Raw genomic sequence first — 19,576 nt, forward strand, 5'->3', positions numbered from 1 at the left:
TCATCGCCTGCACGCAGATGACATTTTGTCCTACTCGTTTAGAACTTGCTTGTTTTCTTTAAAATGAAAAGGCAGCTTGGCAGTATTTAAAGATGTGCAAGCTATCTCCAAAAAACACAGACTATTTAATTAAGTACCTAAATCTAAATTTAGTAGGCCTAATTTATCTGTTCAAGTTCAAATACGTGGACTCTGATGCACCTACAATACATATGCTCAGATAGATGCGAGTGCCAGTGAAAACTTTTCAGGAGGTTGAAAGCTGGAGGCTCAGTCTGTTGCCTTCTCTGCTCCCTTCCCCTTTCCTAGTAATAGCACGTCAAATTGTTAATCAAGATTTCGTTCCTACAGCTAATGCGTTTCCCCTGTCGTAATTGCTGTCTAAAATCATGACTGCATCATAAACGATACTGCAATGCTTTGCATTATACATTTATGTTAAGTTATTATCAATACAGCTTATATACAGGGCATTAACTATGTAATATATATTTATTATTCCTCTGTACAGAAATTCTATTGATTTCTTTCCCATCAAGCACACACTACTTGACTGCAAACTACCAGGTTTACAAAGGGATTAGACAGTCTTCTTCTACTCTACCTTAAAACCCCACTTTTCTTTTTATATCCTGGCAGGTATCTTGCAGTTACAGTGGGAGCCACTCACCCCGTTAAATAACAGTAGGGAGAGATTAAAAAAAAAATAAAAATCTTTTAGTTTGTCCACAAAAACATGGAGAATAAACACCCTCCGAGGCTCCAATGTAAAAACGTGCTTAACCTTAGCAAGATTTAAGCGTGGGTCTCAATTTAAGCATATATTATAGCACTTCAGGTGACTTAAGCATGTCTTTTTATGCAGTTTAAGCATGTGTAAGTGCTTTTTTGCATTAAAGGCTCTGGCCAGGCAGATTCCACCAGACCCAAGTGCTGTCTTCTGGCAACGCCTGCGCTTTTGTCCTGTCAGAGGTAGCTGTTGCTCCCACCTGAGCAGCAACAGCAGGGGTGAGTGTGTATCAGCCTCTGGGCACCCCAGTTTGCTGGATTAGCCCCAAACTCCTCCAGAACTCCCTGTTTGGAACTCGAGGGCCCATCTTTTGGTCCCAAAGACCCACTCAATCAGCACATGGCAAAGGTTTTCATCTGCCACTTGACTTCTCAAATCCTTACGCCTAGTAAGATGTTTTGATTTCCAAACAATAGCAGCACTAATAATAAAAATAAACAAAAGGAGAATGCATGCATTGAAAGATGCCACAAAAGTGCTATCTGTATGGTCGGGAGGAGGAAGCACTAGCCCATGAGAGCGGTTCAAGTGAGGTTTCCCTGCTGGAGCTGTCACCCGATGAGCAGCAAGCCCACCCCAGCCCCAGGATCAGCATTCCAGCATGAGGTAATGTGTTCACCCCATGGGTTTACTAAGCCTGGGTTTGGCCAGGTCACCCAGCAGCAAGCCCAGCCCCTCGTGCAGGAGGTGTGTGTCCCCCAAGCTGCTGGCCTCGTCCAACTGTGAGCAGTTCCAAGGGAAAGCTCTCTGAGACTCTCTGTAAAGGGTCAACAACCTTGCGCACATGAACACACACACACACCCCATGCTGGAGAATTATTCTTGCCATATTCCCCCGGTTAAGAATAGTAAGAAGACTGATTTCGAGACTTGTGTTGCATTTTTAAGAAACAAAGGCTGGAAACCAACATCAGGAAGCACCATGCTTGCCAGTGACATGTAATCACCAGCATCTGAGGAGCAGAGGGAGAACCAAAACAACCAAGCCCACCTTTCCCCTCCCCAGCCACCTGCTACCCCTGAATGAAAAGGGAAGAGAGAAGAGTTGTCAGGTAACATCAACATCAGACGCCACGGGCAGTCATCAGATTTTCTTTCAGCTGCTTACCAGTGTGGCTCCTTTTATGTACCATTAGCACATTGGGCCCAATGCAAACCATGCCACAGACGTCACATTTCAGTTTACCATTCGGAAGCCGGATTCCTCCCTCGCTCGATAGCTCCTGGATCTTTCTGTTATCCGCCATCTCGTTATTCTCTGTGAGGGGCTCTTCCAGGCTGCTTCCTTCATCATGAGCCCTGACCTCATCTTCCTGACTCAGAGGCTTCCTGTCAGATTCCTCATCACTTTGCATTTCTAGCTTTACTGAATTTGCTGAAATAAAAACATAAACAAAACAAAAAAAACCATTAAAAACGTGTACTTTCTAAGTTCCCAATTGCTAATATGGAAAGCTGCTACTATTACCAATACTAAAGCAGAGGCTGAAGAATCAAAGCAACACGAAGGCCTTGCGGTGGTAACAGTAGCACAAGTTGCGACTGAATCTTTCCTCAAGAAATTTAATTCCTGGTTTTCTATCCCTATTTTCCAGCTTAGAAACTAAGACATGGAGCGAACCAGAGACCTACCAGAAGCTGCAGAGACATGGCAGGCTTAAAAACTGACCTCCTGCTGCTCAACGTGAAACACAGGAGCCCCCCTTCCCTTCGAGGGACCCAAGCACATGGGTAGGACGGAGCCAGATGCCTCCTGCCCCGAGTTAGGGCAGCGAGCCCCAACCTTCCCAAAGCCACGGCTAACAGAAACGAGCACGCTTTGCAGACAGGATTGTTCAAAATGCAGGGACCTGAGGGAACAGGGCCGTGGCAGTAATCTCCACAGCACCCTGCCTGCACAGGCACGTCTCCTGACGGAGGGGTGAGCATCACCACAGGAGCCTTGAGTGCTTTTCTGCCACCATCTTCTGATTCACCTAAATGGGACATTGCCAAGGCAAACAGGTCTGAAGCGAGACGTACACAGCTAGCTTACTTATATCTGTAAAATGAAGTGCAATTCAAGAGCTTTCTTGTCTGCCTGGTCAGGCCCATGGGCCCCCCGCTGATTTCTGTGATCCTCAGGTCACAGGGCAAGTCTCCTAGAACTAGCAATGGCTCGTGGGATCAGCAAGTCTTAAACGAAAATAAGTGTATCACGCTTTTTTTTAAGCAGGGGGCCTCAGTGCAGGGGTGTTTTAACCCCCCAGCCACCCATGTTTCAACATTTCTACAGTCGGTGGAAACTGCTGAAAGGCCTGCCCCACAGTCACACTCTCCATCCGCACCGCCAGCCAGAAGGCAAGCCCACATGCCACTTTCCATAAGCCTTGATCCTGCTGAGGGGTTTAAAAAGGAGGTGATTCAGCCTTCGTACCTAAGCAGCCTCTGACCTCGGTGCTAAGGCCATTAGCCGATGGCAGCAGGGGATCTGAGCGCAGACACGTGGCCTCGGAGCACCTGGTGTCCCCAAAGCCCTGCTAGATGTGCCCCAGAGCAGCACCCACCACATCTGGGAAGTGAACAGAAGAATTAGAAAGAAGTGTGTCTGATTGCTGTGAGTCATCACGTTTTCAAACAACTGGCCTGGTAGTATCAGAAGAACTAACCCTACTACTTCAAATTGCTCCTTCGTCCTCTCTCCTCCTTCCTGCCCCCAAATTTATGGTTACAGAAAACACAAGGTTCAGAGACTGATGTTGCAATTCTAAGCCATGGCTGTTACTACCAGACAGAGCGTAATGAAAGGGACGAAGGCACCAGAGACCAAACAACATTAAGATGCTGCTTTTTAATCATAAAATTGTTGAAATGCATCTTCCACTACTCACTGAGGCGCTAATGGGAGCTCAGGAATGGAAGCACGATTGCAGCAGAGCCCAGCCCGAAGGAGGACACAGATCACAGCAGACTTGTACCAGCACAGGCACTGTCATCACAACACTTTGCAACTACACAACATTGGAGCAGGCCAAGGGGAGGCTGGGCACAATCTCTGCCAGCCTCCTGGCCAGGAGGCCGAGCAGAAGGGAGGACGCTGGTGGGGAGGCAGCCGAGGTCCTCGCCCCATCTCCCTGCGCGAAGCACGTGTTGGTGATTTACGGACAGCCTGACTTTAGAGCTAAGGAATGGCAGTTCTCTCTAATAATAGCAGCCTTTTGGGGTATTCAGCAAGTCGGAGAATGGAGCCTGAGTAAATGGTTCGCTGTCCTCAGGAGCGGGATTTAATACACTTGGCCACACAAGTAGCTACAGTACGGCCAGGAGCAGTGCCGGCGCTGCTCACCCAAGATCCCGGGTTGCTGCTACAGGACCGTGCGTTCTCCTTGCACAGTAATGCACAAAATAGCCAAAATACTTCATACCAACTGTGTATATTTATATGTACCCTCAAGAGAGAGAAAGTATCATATCTTACGTGTCTTCTTGCATTACGTTCAGAAATTTTGAGCTCTGTTTCTGACATGGAATAATAATCACTTGCCTGCAGCCGTGCCCGGCACCACTAGCTCCCATGCGAGCCTGCGGACCTCTGGCTGCTCAGCCCCTACGAAAGTGAGGCTGTAAGAGCTTATAAAACTGGAAGATCGCTTACTTTGTCTTGCTCCAGCATTTCTTGCTGCCGAATGCTGGCAGCTGTCCAGCAGGACAAGCAGCACAACAAAGCGGAGAGAGCCGTTTGCTGCAATACAACCTTCCAAAAACATGCAGTGCTCCCAAAATCCAGCAAACAGAGCTCACAAAGTCCACGGAGCTTCTGAAGCACCTCTCTTAATATCCCAGCTATTCTGCTAGGTATTGCAGGCTGGTTACCGTCCTCATTCCCCTCACCTTCACCCTCACACCGAGCACTGCCTCTGCCATTCTCAAAAGCCCTCTGCTAGCTTGTTGCTGCGCAAAGGTTTCCTTGGGCTGGGACTGCTCGCAGGTCTCCAAGGAGGGGATCGCTGGTGCAGCAGGATCTCCTCGGCTCTTTGTCAGGGCTTGGCTAAATCAGGTCATCTCCGCATCACACTGGTGCACGGCTGTATACAAACGGGCGCTTAAATTGCGCACATTATTTTCTCTGTTCTCAGCCAGCCTTTGAAACTACAGTCGTTTTTACAGAACTGCCTTTGTTTTCACCTTCAGCCACAAACTTACAGAGCAGAATGAACCGTGCTACAAAGGGAGAAGAAATATTTAAGGGATGTTTACGGCTACGATGCATCGTTTGCTATCTCCACGTCAAGCTTCACCCCGGGTTCCCTTGCCTTTCTTGCTCACCCACTTGCTAAAAGTGGCAGGCTTTCTCATTCCTTGGCAGAGCAAAGCATAAATAAGTAAATGGAAAAAATTTAAAAATTTTTTGGCACCTTTCCTAAAAATCACAGCAAATGAGATAGCGGGGATGAACTCTAATCCAGCTTGCTGCAAAAGCATGAACTTGCAGTCAAATCATTTCCCTCCAGCTAACGCAAGTGCCTCCCACTTTTTCCCTGTCCAAGACAACATCTCATGAAACACACACACACAAAGAGAGGTGAGCAGTCTCAAAAGCCTCTACCTGTGGATAAGAAGCCAGTGGCACACGTTCAGCAGACCACATGGCAATATTTTTTTTCCAATTTTTTCCTTCTTCTCTTTTCCTATCTCTGAGCAGCAAGCAGCTGATCCTGAATCACACCTTATCCTGAGTGGCCAAATTGAAAACAATTATTGTTAATGTTTCCTAAGTGCTAATTGAACTGCAATTCCCTGTTAAACTGCATTTTGGCAAGTTCTCAGTACCAAAATATTTCCTTCACCCACAAATTAGTGTAGCTACGCGCCAGAAGCTAGAAGTTCCTCGTGTTTTGTCCTCTATCCTAGAAATTTGTTTCAGTCAAAAGTGAGATTTTGGGGGAAAAAAAAAACGCACCAAACCCAAACCACCTCCCAGCCTTGCTGAGAGATGTGATGCCCAGGTGGGCTGTAAAGGACAGCTCTGGTCACCTTGTCCTAAGCAAGCAAGGCAGAGGGCAATTCCTGCTCAAGAACAAAAATCCATCTGTCCAACACACCAGGGGGCACACAGCAGGACTGTGCCCCTCCATCTCCTCGGCTGTCTGCTGTCCTAGGTCGTTGCTTATTTTGTCTGTGGGCTCGGAGAAGCAGGCTGGCCGCTGTCACCAAGGGACTGTGGTCTCCAGCTGGAGGTTAACTTTCCTGGCAGCGGCAGCATGCCACTGGCCTCTTCCTGCTGCCCCCGGAGCAGCAGAAAAAGCAAGCCTGACCCTTGCCTCTTCCCCGGCTCCTCTCCTCTCACCAGCAGGAAACGAAGCTTTGGCCCTGCTTCAGATCCTCATCCTTGAGGAGGCAAAATTCGAATCTGCCGCCCCCGAAGAGCCTTGGGGTGGCTCCGTGGGCGAACGCAGTGAAGGACGGCTGCAGCTCGGGCGGACACGACATGTTCCCTCCCTAGCCCCGTGGGACGCAGGGGGCAGATGGTGCAGCAGCTCTCCCAGGGGCTGCTGCAGATTCCATGTCCATAACGCAAAATAATGCAACGTTTGCTGCCAAGGTCTGCCCTTAGCTTTGATTGCAAAGAAATTAAGCACGGTTACGTCCCTCTGGAAAATGAGGCCGGGCTCCAGCAGTGACAGCCAGGTACAGCACAACCTGCTGCACATCGCCTTGCCAATGGTCAGCCAACCTCGCTGTTCCATTCACAAACCTCTCCTAGGCCGTAATAAATACCATTGCTAATTGGCAGCTCAACACAGACAGAAAATGACCCAACTTCTTCCCCTTTTCAAACCTGGGTACCTAGTTCTTAAACACGGCAACACTCGGATGTGGAGCCCCTCTTCCACACTATTAAAAGCACTTTTTTTTTTTTTTTTTTTGAAAATTCAAGGTAAGGAATGCCAAAACTTGGAAACAATGAGCCCTGACTCTCACTCTAAGAGCACTCCAGTGGCAAAAAGGGTCCTTAAGGAGGGTGTTTACACCTCTCTAGGAGCGTAGTGAGACTTCAAGGCATGTTTCAACATACTTTCCTCCTGGAACGGTACAAAGGAGTCTCAGTGAATAGAAAACTTCATCACTGAGTTTCTTGCTGCTGGTACAATTTGGCTCTTAATTAATGAGGCTTTTCAAGTCAATTTTGCTTAAACAGGGAGCTATTAAACATGTAAACAAGGGAGCAGGACACGTCTACAGAAGTGAAGCTGTCTCTGGATGGAACAAATGAGGGTGAATGTCACCTGCAAAGGAAGGGGAATTACCCGAGTCAAGTGACAAAAGCCTGAGCAGGGCCTCTTACGTTACACCTGGACATCCCCGATGCTGGGTGTCAAATTTGTTTGTCACGAGCTGCCAAAAGATCCAGCTTCTGGCCACCGAGCTAGTGCAAATCGTAGCCGGTGACACCATGTTGTCACACCGACTGCAGCAGAGCTACAGCTACTCCTAGCAGTTAGGTTGAGCCAAATAGTTCACAGCTAATAAAAAGGAGGAAGGGGGAACACAAAAATTTAAAAGCATTGTGCCGAGTCCTTTTCTGCATGCTACAAATGGGAGCCTTCAGGCATGCCCACATGGAGCTGGTTAACATGCCAGAAATTCAGCGAGAAATCATCAGCTTATTTAGGCAACCTCAGAAATTTTTAGTTTCCACGTTGAAGGATCTCAGTTTAAGCCTGCTACCTCTGAAACCCATTTAAACCTTCGCAGAACACGGCTGAGTAGTTATTTCATATCTTCTGGAGGTGTTGCGTGCACCAAGTGTAGACTAACAGGTCTGTTACACCCAAGTGAAGCTTAAATTAGGATGTGGCTGCCTCGCTAAGCCAAGCTTCAGTCTGGCTTTAGCTGACACAAGCCGTTGTTGCCGCACTCCCGTTCCCCACCCCTTCCCCTCCTAATCCTTTCTGCTGGCACCAGTGCTCGGGGAACTGGGCGGTAAACCAACACCAACCCTCCCAAAGAAGCCACCTCTTTTCAGCTGGATCAGGGTTCCTGTGCCATCATGGGAATGGGGGGCTGTGGGAGGCCAGGGGGAGCCCACCTGGGATTTTCAAACCCTGATGGCTTCGATGATTTGAGCCCCATTCAGCGAGAACCCTGCTCCAGTCCAAAGGCCGAGACGCTGACTGAGCAGCATCTCGGTACCAGCGCGGACGGCAGCGTCTAGACCACAACTTGCCCCAGATGGCCAGAGTTTAAACATGACTGCCTGCTTGCTCACGGCGAGTCAGCCGCGCTGCATACCTCCACCTGGCAGGGGCACGAACTGCTAACCGAACATACACGGCTGCTCTGTGTCGCAAGACTCCTCTCCAGAAGAACCTCGGGCCAAATTTCACCCGCAAATGCACTTATGCAACTTGTACTTACACGAGTGAGAGTCATGTATTCATATCCCAGGGTAGCAAAAGCACTTCTGGTGACCCATCCTCCCCCTCCTCCTCTCCCTCTGCTTCCCAAGTAACTATGGTGCAACAAATATTGTGCTTAACACAACACCAGGCTTCTGCTGCCTGTCTTCAGGTGCAGGGAAGAGCCTCCTTGTCCCCACACCCTTGTAAATCCGTGTGCAATGTCAGAACCTGATCCCCAGGAAAGAAAAGCAGTACGCAGTGGTACTGGGCTACAAGCTGCCGTGTCCTCTGCCGGTGCCTGAGCTCAGACAGTTACTAGGGTTGGATTCGTGCATGATTTTTCCCTAAGGTTAAAATGTTGGATGCCTGTTTGCTCTGCTCCTTTTGGGGTTGTTTTGGTGGGGACAGAGGGGTAGGGATTTTCTTTTTCCTTCTCTCTATGAAACATGCTTTTCTGGTCGACTGTCGCCTAGCAAACTTTCTGCCTTTCAGCAAACCTGGTCAGTGCCTGCGCTCCTCTGCATACTGCAGCCACCAGGACTTGCTGCCTTTGTCTTGCTGCCCTGATGCTTGTTACAGGCAGGCAGGTGATGTCTGGGGGGGCACGGGGGCTGCGGTGCCTAGCAGGTGTTCTCCAGGGCCCCTTTTCATTGTAAACTCTGGTTTCACAGCTCGGCTGAACTGCAGGAGGCAGGGCTCAGTGACGTGGGTGGTCTTTCACAGCCCTTCCCCTGGCTGATCTAAAGCAAGTCCCCTACTGTCCGCAGCACGCGCGATAAATACTGGAAGCCAGGCTCCTCTCTCACCACCGCTCCTTCTGCCTTCAGTACAACTACTTCCAAAGTACGCTGGAAAGCAGGGAGAGGAGGAAAAAACAAAATCAGGCTCAGCCCTTTTATGAAACAGTCTCAAAGCATTAAGACCATGAACACCTTTTTATGTTTAAGACTGCTTCAAACTCTAACGAGGGAGCAGAAGAAACCCATACTCATTGAGCAACGACACAGGATTCACCTCTAAGAGGATTTTCTAAGAGCCCGTTGAGAGCTCTGCATGGTACCCAAACCTAGAAGTTTGTAACGGAAAATGCTGACAAACTTCGGCTATATATGGATCATCCCTTATAAACAAAAATAAGGTGATTTATAACACCCCTTCAAAGTGACCAAAACCCCATTGCTCACTCATTGTCATCTCTGCTTCTTAAAAAGTGCCTGACTTCCTAAAATGCTTTCCAATGTACGCACGGAGTAGTAATTATAACAGTAATGGCTATTTCATTTTTAAGGAACTTTCCACGAGGGATCTGCACTATATTTGAAAATACAGCCAACAAAGTTCCTTGAAGCACATGGAATGACTTCCAGCGTCTGGACCTTGGTTCATTTTCTGGCATTGTCACTGCATTTTTAGCACCAGAGACATTACTTTAAACAAGAGAAAGGCTTTGATTACACAGCTACTTTATTGGATCCTTCGAAGCTTTCAGGAAAAGATGCATTTGTCTTTAATTGTACCAACTCTAAATCATCTTAATGCAAGCTGACCTAGCCATGTCCTCCTCCCCCTCCAAAGGAGGTGCCTCCCCTGACTCATCAGCCCATGGAAAATTATAGGATAAGCACCTGTCACAAAAATATTTTCTGTCTTTGTCACCGAATTGTAAAAAGGGGATTAACAAAGAAACCTGTCTCATTTATTTATTTGAGGCAGAGCCTTGTCTGCACCCTTGGAGGCAGGTGACTGATGCAAAGCCGGGGCAGCTCCCCAGGTACAGGAACCCTCCGGTGAGCTGCAGGGGAGCAACAAGCCCTTGCAGTCCCAAGCACTGTACAGGGACTTCTCCCCCCATGTTTCACAGTCACTGCCGTGTTGGGCTCTGCTGTGATTAAAAGCAAAGAGGGAAAACAGTTTTGCCTAACCACGTTGTGACTGCATGAAGTTGAATGAAAACTCTTAAAAGCCAACAGTGCCTTTGTAAGCGCCATGCTCTGTCAGCACAGTGATGCTTTGAGCCGTGTGTTTTCACTCAAGACACACGATCAAGTGCCTTTCTCTTACATCTTCCTCTTTACCAGTTTCAGATACCCAGCGGGGGCCAGGCTTTTGCAGCGAGATCCCCTCACGTCCCGAGCCCCCAGCAGTATGGAGCTCTGTGCATGCAGGCAGGACCCGGAGCATGCAACTCCCCTCCATCTGAGGGTACACATCAAAGGGCTGCTCCTAGAGCCAGCCACGGGTGGTATTATAAGGACTGCAGGACCCGGCTCAGTCCCTTGACTCTTCCAGATTTAAAGGACAGAGCATTTTACAATCAATTTCCCCTTTCAGAAGTCACTTTAAGAATCTAAATCTGTTTAAGCCCCAAATTTAATATATTAAACATGGGGGGAAGGCTATCTCTGGTGCCTCCTTCCCACAACTTAAAACACACCAGCTATGAAAGCAGCAAGATATTTAAATGACTATTCATTCTGATTTTTTTTTATTTTTTTTTTTTTAAGAAATGCTAGGCTTTCACCTGTATCATTATTATGTAGGCAGTGACAGATGGCAATAGAAAAATATAAAATAACTCAGAGTATTAACTTTTTTTCAGTACCGTATGTGTCAGATTCTTTAGCATAAATAAATGGCATTGCACAGTCTCATTAAATCTATACATCTGTGTAGTAACTTGCAATTTATGGATATTTTCTGACACAATGTTCAAACCAACAGGTTTAGCTCACATGTTTCTTTTCTCACCATGCCATCTCCAAGTCACCAGAAAAGCAAACAAAAGCTAAACCCTACAGTAAATACTCCTGAAGAACTCTACGAGAAGATTTGCTATTCATCAGCTGCACACGTCTAAGGGAACGGGAAGGGAAGAGGGTGGTGGGGCCACGGGAAGGAAGGGGCTGGAAGGAGGTGGCAAGTAAAGCCTTGTTCAGCCTGGACCTTGTCCCCAAAGGGACTTTCATTGGGACACAATGAGCTATCGTTGGGAGCCCTGCCTTTAATGTGACGGCCCACTGGCACAGGGCGGTGAAACAAGATGCAGCACCATCAACTGTTGCTAAAGATTCATTAAAGACTTCAACAAAAGATAAAATCCATGAACAGCCACAAGGATGGTCGGAGCACAGCAGCTCCACAACTTCATTCCCGACTGGTTTATTTTATAAAGTACCTCCTTTTTCATCTGCCACAATAGCACCTTGGGAGCTGCTCTCCAAAGATCTTCAGCAGATCCGGAGAACTGTTAACACCTCCAAAACAGCACAAACATCAGGAAATGCTCCTGCCGAAACATCAAGCCACATCTTGCAGACGAATGCAACGAAAGCTCCAATCTAGCATTAGCTGCAACTTGTGCACACCAACCTTTTGTCTCCCTGGGTGAAGGATCTGTTGGAAGCTATTTACGTACTGGCTCCTTTCCTCTAGGAGGAGCTGGTATCTCTGCCTAAAATTAAGACTGCTTGACACTTCCTACGATAAGGCCCTGTTTTTTACTTGCTTCTCTCTTTGCCAAAAATGATTTAGGCTGAAATTTGTAGGAAATATTTTTTTTTGTGCGCGTGAAATTGCCATCACAACAGTTCGCCTGGCTCTGACAACGAGATGGGAGCAAACACCACCGCTGGCTCTTCAGTTAAAACGAGTTGATCCATGACCAGCCAAATTAATGAAGCCTGTGCTTTTCTACAGATTTGTACAGTCTCCTTCAACCCCTCTTACCTTGCAGTAATCCCATTTCAGGTACCTGCTACCAGACAGAACAAGTAGCATCCAAGTCTACCCTTTTCCCCTCACTAACAAGGGCCAGCAATCCCAGGGGATCCTCTGACCATTCCCCAAATTTCATCTCACCAGTACACCTCTTCTACTTTATCAACACAAGAAATGTGAGATCCAGAGACACAAAACATCACCGACATACTTTACTTAGTTTTTGAGGATGGGTCATGTGCATTTAAAAATCATTACTCACTGCAATGAAAGGGGGGGGGAATAGGAAAGAATTTGGCATCCTAAGAGCCTCGCTAAAGCTCTTTAAAGTGCATAATTCCATCACCGTACTGTACATAGCACACAATCTCTGAGGGGTAATTATCCATGGGTTGGAAGCCAGTGTGAATATATGCACAGTAAGTCAATATGATGTTGTGCTTGCTGCTGCTGCTTCTCTTTTTTCTTTTCTTTTCTTTTTTTTTTTTTTTTTTTATAAATCAATTTTAATTGTTGTGGATCTATTTCTGCTAATAAAAGAGAGTGAACCGATTCTGGTCGGATGGATTTCTGGATACGGAAAATGAGTGAGCAAAACATGTGAGAGTACTTACTGTATTACCAGAAATATTTATAAATGGCTCTTCCCTCCCTCGGCTGGCAGAATATCAAAGCAGTGAGGAAGCAGCACGGATGGCTTTTGAAGGGATGGAGAAAGCACAAGTCCACTCCTCCATCATCAACATGAGAAAGCAATGCCACAGGGCTCCAGCAGAAGCGCAGACTGGAACTGCTCTAGCAGTAACATCTCCCCCTTGACAAAGGGCAAGCATTCGTCCGAGGGCAAGCTACACTAGGAAGGATCACAATGAGCCTCTATGGGGAATATACAATGTGCCTGCTGGGCTATGACAACGGAGCAGCTGGAGAGCAAGGTTTTTTTTCTCTTTTTTTTTTTCCCCAGTTTGGGTAAGATTCCCAGGAATGTCTGTCCTTCCAGCTGAGGATGGTGATGTTCTACAAAGGCTTGATGCCAGCAAGACCAACCTAGACTCTGGGTTTGACAGCAATGCCACCTTTTTCACAACACACAACGCTCCCCCAACACACTGACACCAGCAATATACAAATGCAGAGATGAGCACATTTTCAAGAGGCACGTGGAAAAGCATCCATGCCCTCGTGTGAAACTTTGGCTGGGACAGAAAGGGCTCTGCACCAGGCGCTCCTGCGAACAGGGTTTGTGCACAGGTGTGCACAAACACATCCCCATACAGGGATGCAGATTCCTGCCGTGGACGTGTGCTTTTGGATAACTGCACACAGAGCGATGAAGCTTTCTACAACTGGATTAACCAAATGAAGACAGGCCAGCCATGGCCTGCAGATTTACCTGGTGGGACGAGCCCCTTGTTGGGGTGCTGAGCTCCCAGCTGTCCCCATGCCCAGCCAGGTACCTGCAGTGACAGCTGGGCTGCAGCAGCGCCTTGTTCCCATCGGAAGAGAGACGCAGCAAGGCACACCGATTCCCAAGTCAGCTCGTACATGTGAAAGTGCCTGGGGGGTCCTGATTCAGTGCAATACTTAAGCAATCACCGATCTTTAACGTTAAAGTCAACAGGACTTTGGTACATACATAGGTAATTACATGAATTCATCACTGGGCTGAGCAGGCATGTTCCAGCTCACAAAAGCAATGAAAGGACATTGTGCAGGAAGAACGAAAAGCCTTGAGGAAAGGATTAGTAGTGTCACAAGTTAAACATCTCCTCCCTGATGACATACAGGATCGGGTCAACTGTGCAGACAAGCGAGAACACTGCAGCATGAAGCTAGAGGTGGTAATAGCCTGCTCAACCTACTGCCTGTAGTAGCAGTTCAGATAACAAACAATACTAATGTACAATAAACATTTTTAATAGCTTTCCTGCAGAGAGGAGGTTGAGATTTTTTTTTGTGTTTAACTGCACATTGTTTCTACTCCGCATCTACTTGCCTATTTTAACTTACCTGACAGATTTAAGTGTAAGAAATAACAATAAACTTCTCTCTATAACCAACCTCCGAAATCCTGCAGCTCTCGCTTTACAGTTCTAAAAATCATAACCTAGGAGGGCTGTAACCTAATAGTGATATGCTGTCATTAACAGTCTGCTGAATTACAACAAATAATGTAGAAGGACCTGAGTGGCAACGTCACCCCACTCTCTTAAAAATAGATCACAGAGGTTTGGTGACAGTATGAATGTTTTCCAGTGATATTGTACTAGGTAACCAACCATTAGTTATGACCAGTCTTGATCTTGGAAAAAAAAAAATCAAAATGCATTATTTTAAAACTCTTCTTAATCTGCACTATATATCCAAGTACCTCAGGTGATTGTCTTCTCCTAAGTCTAGGAAATATCAAGAATTTACAGTAGGTCATTTGAGCACCTTCACTCACAGTGAGCACAAAAGAGTTCAGTGCCTGCTGAAATAATTGCCAAGCAAGGATGAGATAAAGATATAAAACAAATTTATTGGCTGTCTAGCAGACTTTACATTCAATTTGCTCTTGTCACATTCTCATCAAGCGTAGGTACCTGCACAACTCTAGTTGCAAAGGTTATGACCAGAACCACGCCAGACCCAGCTAGCTCAATGCCAGATTCAATCTGAGGGGTTCAGAAAGGCAGCACACATACCCCCAAGTAGGACGTATAATTTTATATATCACACGTGATGCTTCATTTATCTGCTTTTATGTGTGTATCGGATCCATTGACTTCCTTTAATGTTCCCAAACATTCATAATCACTATTATTTATGTGCATATGCTAAAGGCTGTTCGCAGAAAGTGACTTGTTCATATAACCAATTCCTTGTTACTACTCTGCTGTTTCTCGCCTGGGGCTTTGGGAGCACTGGCTTTCTTAAAGATATCGCCCACTGGGGATTCTCACTCAAGGGAAAGAATAAAGCATCCACTGTGAGGCAGAGCCTGAGACACTTAAAGCTCAGAGGTTTATTTTAGGCACCTGCATCCTGCATGTACGCAGAGGGGGAATGTCCCAGTCTCCAACTCTCAGTTCTGGTAGGAGACATAAGGAAAGAGGAGATTTTGCATTGACCATGGAAGGCAAAAAGAAAGAAAGAATCATATGGGTTAAAGCAAACATTTAGTTTGCTATTAAAATAACTTGAGTTGACTCAAGACATTTATTTGAACAAAGAGAAAATAAAACATTTTGGAAATTGTGTAACCTCCCTTTCAAGGGCTAGCCCTTTAGAGCTCAAATAGATCATCTTCAAGCAAACATGGAAACATTTTCTACTTTTAAGCAGAAAAAGCCATTTCAATGTCAGGGAAGTGTTTTCTCCCCCAACATTTTCATCAGACTTGACTCAGATTTCATTTTGGTCCCGCTCGCAGGCTGCCTTTTTGGACACATTGATTGCTTGTTGTTTCTACCTAGCAGTTACCACAGCATATCGTTCCCAGCAGGCTGGAAGGATGCAAACCACTCTCAAGCTAGTCTCCTGCATCAAGAAGTAGGGAATATGTTTAAGTCTAGGAATTTTTGGAACAGGCATGGTTTAAATAACAAAAAACAAACAAACACACACAACACAGAAACACAACTAAAACCACCAAAAACTGAAAGACGTGAAGCATCTCTATGTCCTTAACTATGATGACCACACGTGATGGCACAGATATGTAATATCTGCATTTAGAAAAGCCCCTCGCTTCTCTGGACCTTAAACCTCCAATGAAAGTCAGCTAATGTACCTCCGTAAGTCTTACTCGGCACCTAGCTGCATCTTGAGATGTCTAAACAAACCTTTAAACCAGAATCTAAATCTCTTTGCAACTCAGTTCATCTACAAAACAGGCTGTAACTCCTTACCTTATGGAGGTTCAGCGACAATAAACTGATTAACAGTGGAGATTAATGTTTGTGCACTGAAGTCAATGGAAGTAGAAACAAATCCTAATGCAGCCTAAGTGGCACACACTGCTTACAGGAATCCCAGCATTTGTAAAGCAAGTGCCTTCTCCATCAGAGACGGGATACATCTGCTTGCAAAGGAACTTGCACAATTTTCATTTCATATATTTTGGCTCAAGCTAGTAGTAGCAGCCTGCCTCTCCTATGAGCCCTTCAGAGAAAAAATCTCTCTGTACATCCTTTAAGTTCTCTGCTGTTGGGTTCAACAGAATTGATGCAGAACAACTTGGAATGTAAATTCTTGCGACAACTGAAGTTTAACACAGGCTGCAAGAAAAAGAAAGAAAGGCAGGACTTCGCATATGTTTGCACAAAAGAGAAATTGCTCAAATTAAGTGGGAAAAATCTTCTAACACTAACATCTTATAACATGACCGTGCCCATTGAAATGTCTTTCACAAAGACCGTGCTGAATCCACAAGTCACTATTTCCAGTGTTGGAAGCATGGCCAGATACTGCATGAAGGAAAATTAATTTGTATCACTACAGCGAGTTTTTCTTATACTGCAAACAGAATATATTGATAAAAAACAGAATCTAGATGTTAATTTAAGACAAAATATGACATTAATAGTAATTTGGCAAGAAAAACCCACTACATCTGCTAAAATATCTATTTCAATAGACATGAAACATGTCTGACTTAGTCCTTCATACATTTTATCCTCTCCCTCTAGTTAAACACAGGGCATGACTAGCGCTGGCTTTAAACGGGGGTTTTATTACACAGAAAATGTCAAGGCTGTCATTGAGAAAATCCTGAAGATGTAAGGCAGGCCCCAGCTCCAGCAGAGTGAAGAACTCTACCCCCTTTAGGGTCTTCAGTGACACTTGAAGCATTTGCTCAGACTAACTGAACCCAAGCTCTCTGTGGCACTGCTGCATCCCCTACCTTCTCAGCTGGCAAAGGCGTTTTGATCAGGAATTCCATCTGGATGTTAGAAATCTTCTCAGTTTAGAACTCATCCAGACTTGCACACATCTGCAAGAAGCTTTGATTTCTAGACACCAAAGGCTTCCTGCAGGAAAAAAGCTTCTGCAAGTAGTTTCCCGCCCACTTGAGCAGAATGGCTGGTAACAGACCCATTTCACCGGTGCTTTTGGGTAGAAAAGGTACACACACACACATATAATATACACACACTATATATATATATATATATATATATATATATATATATATATATACACACACACACACACACACGTTCCTGCTGGTGAAGCTACACTCTCTCCTTAGTTTGGGTTTGGTTGTCCCTGCCTGAAAACATCACAGCATCCTGCGCTCATCAGAGCACTGTCCATCCTACAGGCTGAGAAATGCCTGTGACGGTTCATTTGGCATCTCCTCCCGCAGCACGCCTGCTACCATCGAGAGGAATATTGCCAATGTACGTTATCAGAAAACATAAGCCTTGAAGAGCTGCCAGTTATTTTCCCTGGTGGCACCAGAAGTGCTGTCCCAGGGCTTTGTTCCTATCGCATCTTCATCTGCCGGCGAGAGAAGTTTGTGCCAGAGCACTGCCTTTTGGTACCTGGCAGACGTCATCAGCCACTGGCGAGTCAAGCAAAAGGCAGGACTGAATGAAATGGATTTGACCAGAGGTTACCAACCTTCTTTCAGCCAAACGCTCTATCTCTGCAAAAGAAAACGGGATTATTATCCTATCTGCCTTCTTTTTTTTTGTGGAAAAAGTGAGGGCAAACTTTCAACCTTCTTAAAAAGGCAGTGAGCTTTCTGCATTCCTGACCTTTCACTCGCAGAGGGAATGCTGATTTCTTGCTGAGCTATGGCTCTGATCATCCTTGCCAAAGCTAAGATGTACACGAGCTGGCTCACCCTTGTTTCCACTGGCTGCTGGAGCATGCCAAAGAGACTGTGTGCCCTACTGCCTTCAGCACTGAGCCAAGCAACGTGATACTTTTCAGAACCTTATATAGCACTTTAAGAGCTGTATAGAGGAGCTCTGCACAGGATGGCATAGAGGGCAGTGGTGCAGGGAAGTTGAGAAATGTCTTCTGCTTTTGCTGTCAGGAAGATCAAACGGTCAGTTTGAAAGTGGGGCATGATAAACTCCCTAAATTTTTGGAGTCAAAAGTTAGTTGAAAGACTAGAATAACACAGAGTAGGAGGGGGAAGTGGATGTGCTCACCCAGAGACAAAAAAAGCAGCTTTATTCAAGCACTGCAGTATGACAATCATGCATTGCAAATGCCCCAGTGAAGTGAAAATGTGCAGTCAATGCGGGAGGCCCGAGGTTTCAGCACTCACAACGTGAGCCAGCGAACAGAAGCCCTGTGGGAGCCGCGTTTGGCTGTGCCATTGCTCCTAAGAAGCCCAACAGGAAACACTCCACTGAGCTACTACTCTGAAACACCAAAGCTTCTGTTTGAATGGCCATGCTACTACCCCTTCCATCAGAGCTGTGCCTACAGACCCCAAACGAGGCCTGGCTCCTACCTGCTCAGTGAGTATGAAGAAAGTGCAGCAGCAGCAGCAAGGCAGGAGGTCTGTACCAGCAGTGCCCTGCCCATTTACCCATCCTGTTATTTGCTGTGCTGCCAATACATGACATAACCCTACCACTCCAATCTTTACTTCAAAATTAGTAAAAAGCCATCAGTTTCATTTCATGCTCGTTCCAGCACAGAGCTGGGGTGCTCTCTATCAATATCAGCACAGACAGACTGTATCTTCAGAATTTGGCCCAAGATGTTAAAGGGTTATTTTAAGGAATGCTTCTTTTTTTTTTCCCCCTCTCCATTTGTTTGTTTTGGAATTGATACCAGGAAAAAAAAATGTAACTAGGAAACAGAATACATAACTGCCTGAGGTGATGTACAAGAAGTTTCTTCGCATTCTCCGACTCTTTCCTGGTTAAAACCAGTTCGCCTGGGGATGGGCCAGCTGGGTTTCGGCTTCCCCTGCTTTCCCAGCATCCCACACACTAACATGACCTTCATTAACTCAACACAGCAACTGGATCCAGCTAACAAAATCCAACACATGTAGGCACTTGTCCCCCTTGTCCTCAACAAGGATGCAGTTGTTCCAAAACTGGCCTTGCCGTTTCCAATCCTCATCCTCACGTAACCGATGCTATCGGGGCTGCTCGCTGCTGGCCAAAGGCTGCAGCAGCTTCTTGGAACCAAACTCTGCTCACTTTCTGCTCTCTGCAGAAGAATTAACCAACAGCTACTCTCTTGAGGAAGCGTGGACCTAGGGAGGGAGCTTCGTGCCAGCTTACAACAAGGGATACAGAACTAGTAGCCAGGCTTCTGGTGGCTGGATGTCAGAGCATTTGCTGGTGAGAATATGGAGTTGTCCAACTTAACAAAAACAACAACAACCAAGCGACAACAGAAAACCTCCGAACAGTAGCAATCAGGCAAAGTTGGAGAGAATTTGGGTGGCAAAGGAGGGAAAGATCCACGCTGCAAAACTGCATGTCTAGAGATGCAGCAGAGATAGTGGGGAAGGTACTGATTACAGACTAGCCTCACGTTATTTGTTCAATCTCTTCATGTTTTCAGCAGAAACTCCACTAAAAAAAGGCCAGTAGCTATTGGCAGCAGACAGCAGGACACCATTAGTAGCTAAAATAAATAAAGTAAAAAAAATAAAAAGAAGGATCTCTCTCTACATCATTCTAAGGACCAACACTCATGAGCACAGACCCAGCCGTGCCAG

The 19,576-nt window shown here is 46.1% G+C and overlaps 1 protein-coding gene across 18 annotated transcripts in view; it reads right to left on the bottom strand.

The window, feature by feature from the left end:
- IKZF2 (IKAROS family zinc finger 2) overlaps positions 1 to 19,576 on the bottom strand; it is a 109,867-nt gene that overhangs the window by 49,136 nt on the left and 41,155 nt on the right. For 10 of the 18 annotated variants that reach the window (XM_035571594.2, XM_050711651.1, XM_050711653.1 and 7 more), the window contains one exon: positions 1,899 to 2,165. The exons of 4 other annotated variants lie outside the window; for them this stretch is intronic. In XM_035571594.2, coding sequence (XP_035427487.1) covers positions 1,899 to 2,165 — 267 coding nt within the window. The remainder of the gene's footprint in view (positions 1 to 1,898; positions 2,166 to 19,576) is intronic. 4 more of the 18 variants (XM_035571633.2, XM_035571624.2, XM_035571642.2 and 1 more) reach the window with 1 other exon arrangement.

The sequence above is a fragment of the Cygnus atratus genome, chromosome 6 (assembly GCF_013377495.2).
Source record: "Cygnus atratus isolate AKBS03 ecotype Queensland, Australia chromosome 6, CAtr_DNAZoo_HiC_assembly, whole genome shotgun sequence".
Classification (NCBI taxonomy): Eukaryota; Metazoa; Chordata; class Aves; order Anseriformes; family Anatidae; genus Cygnus; species Cygnus atratus.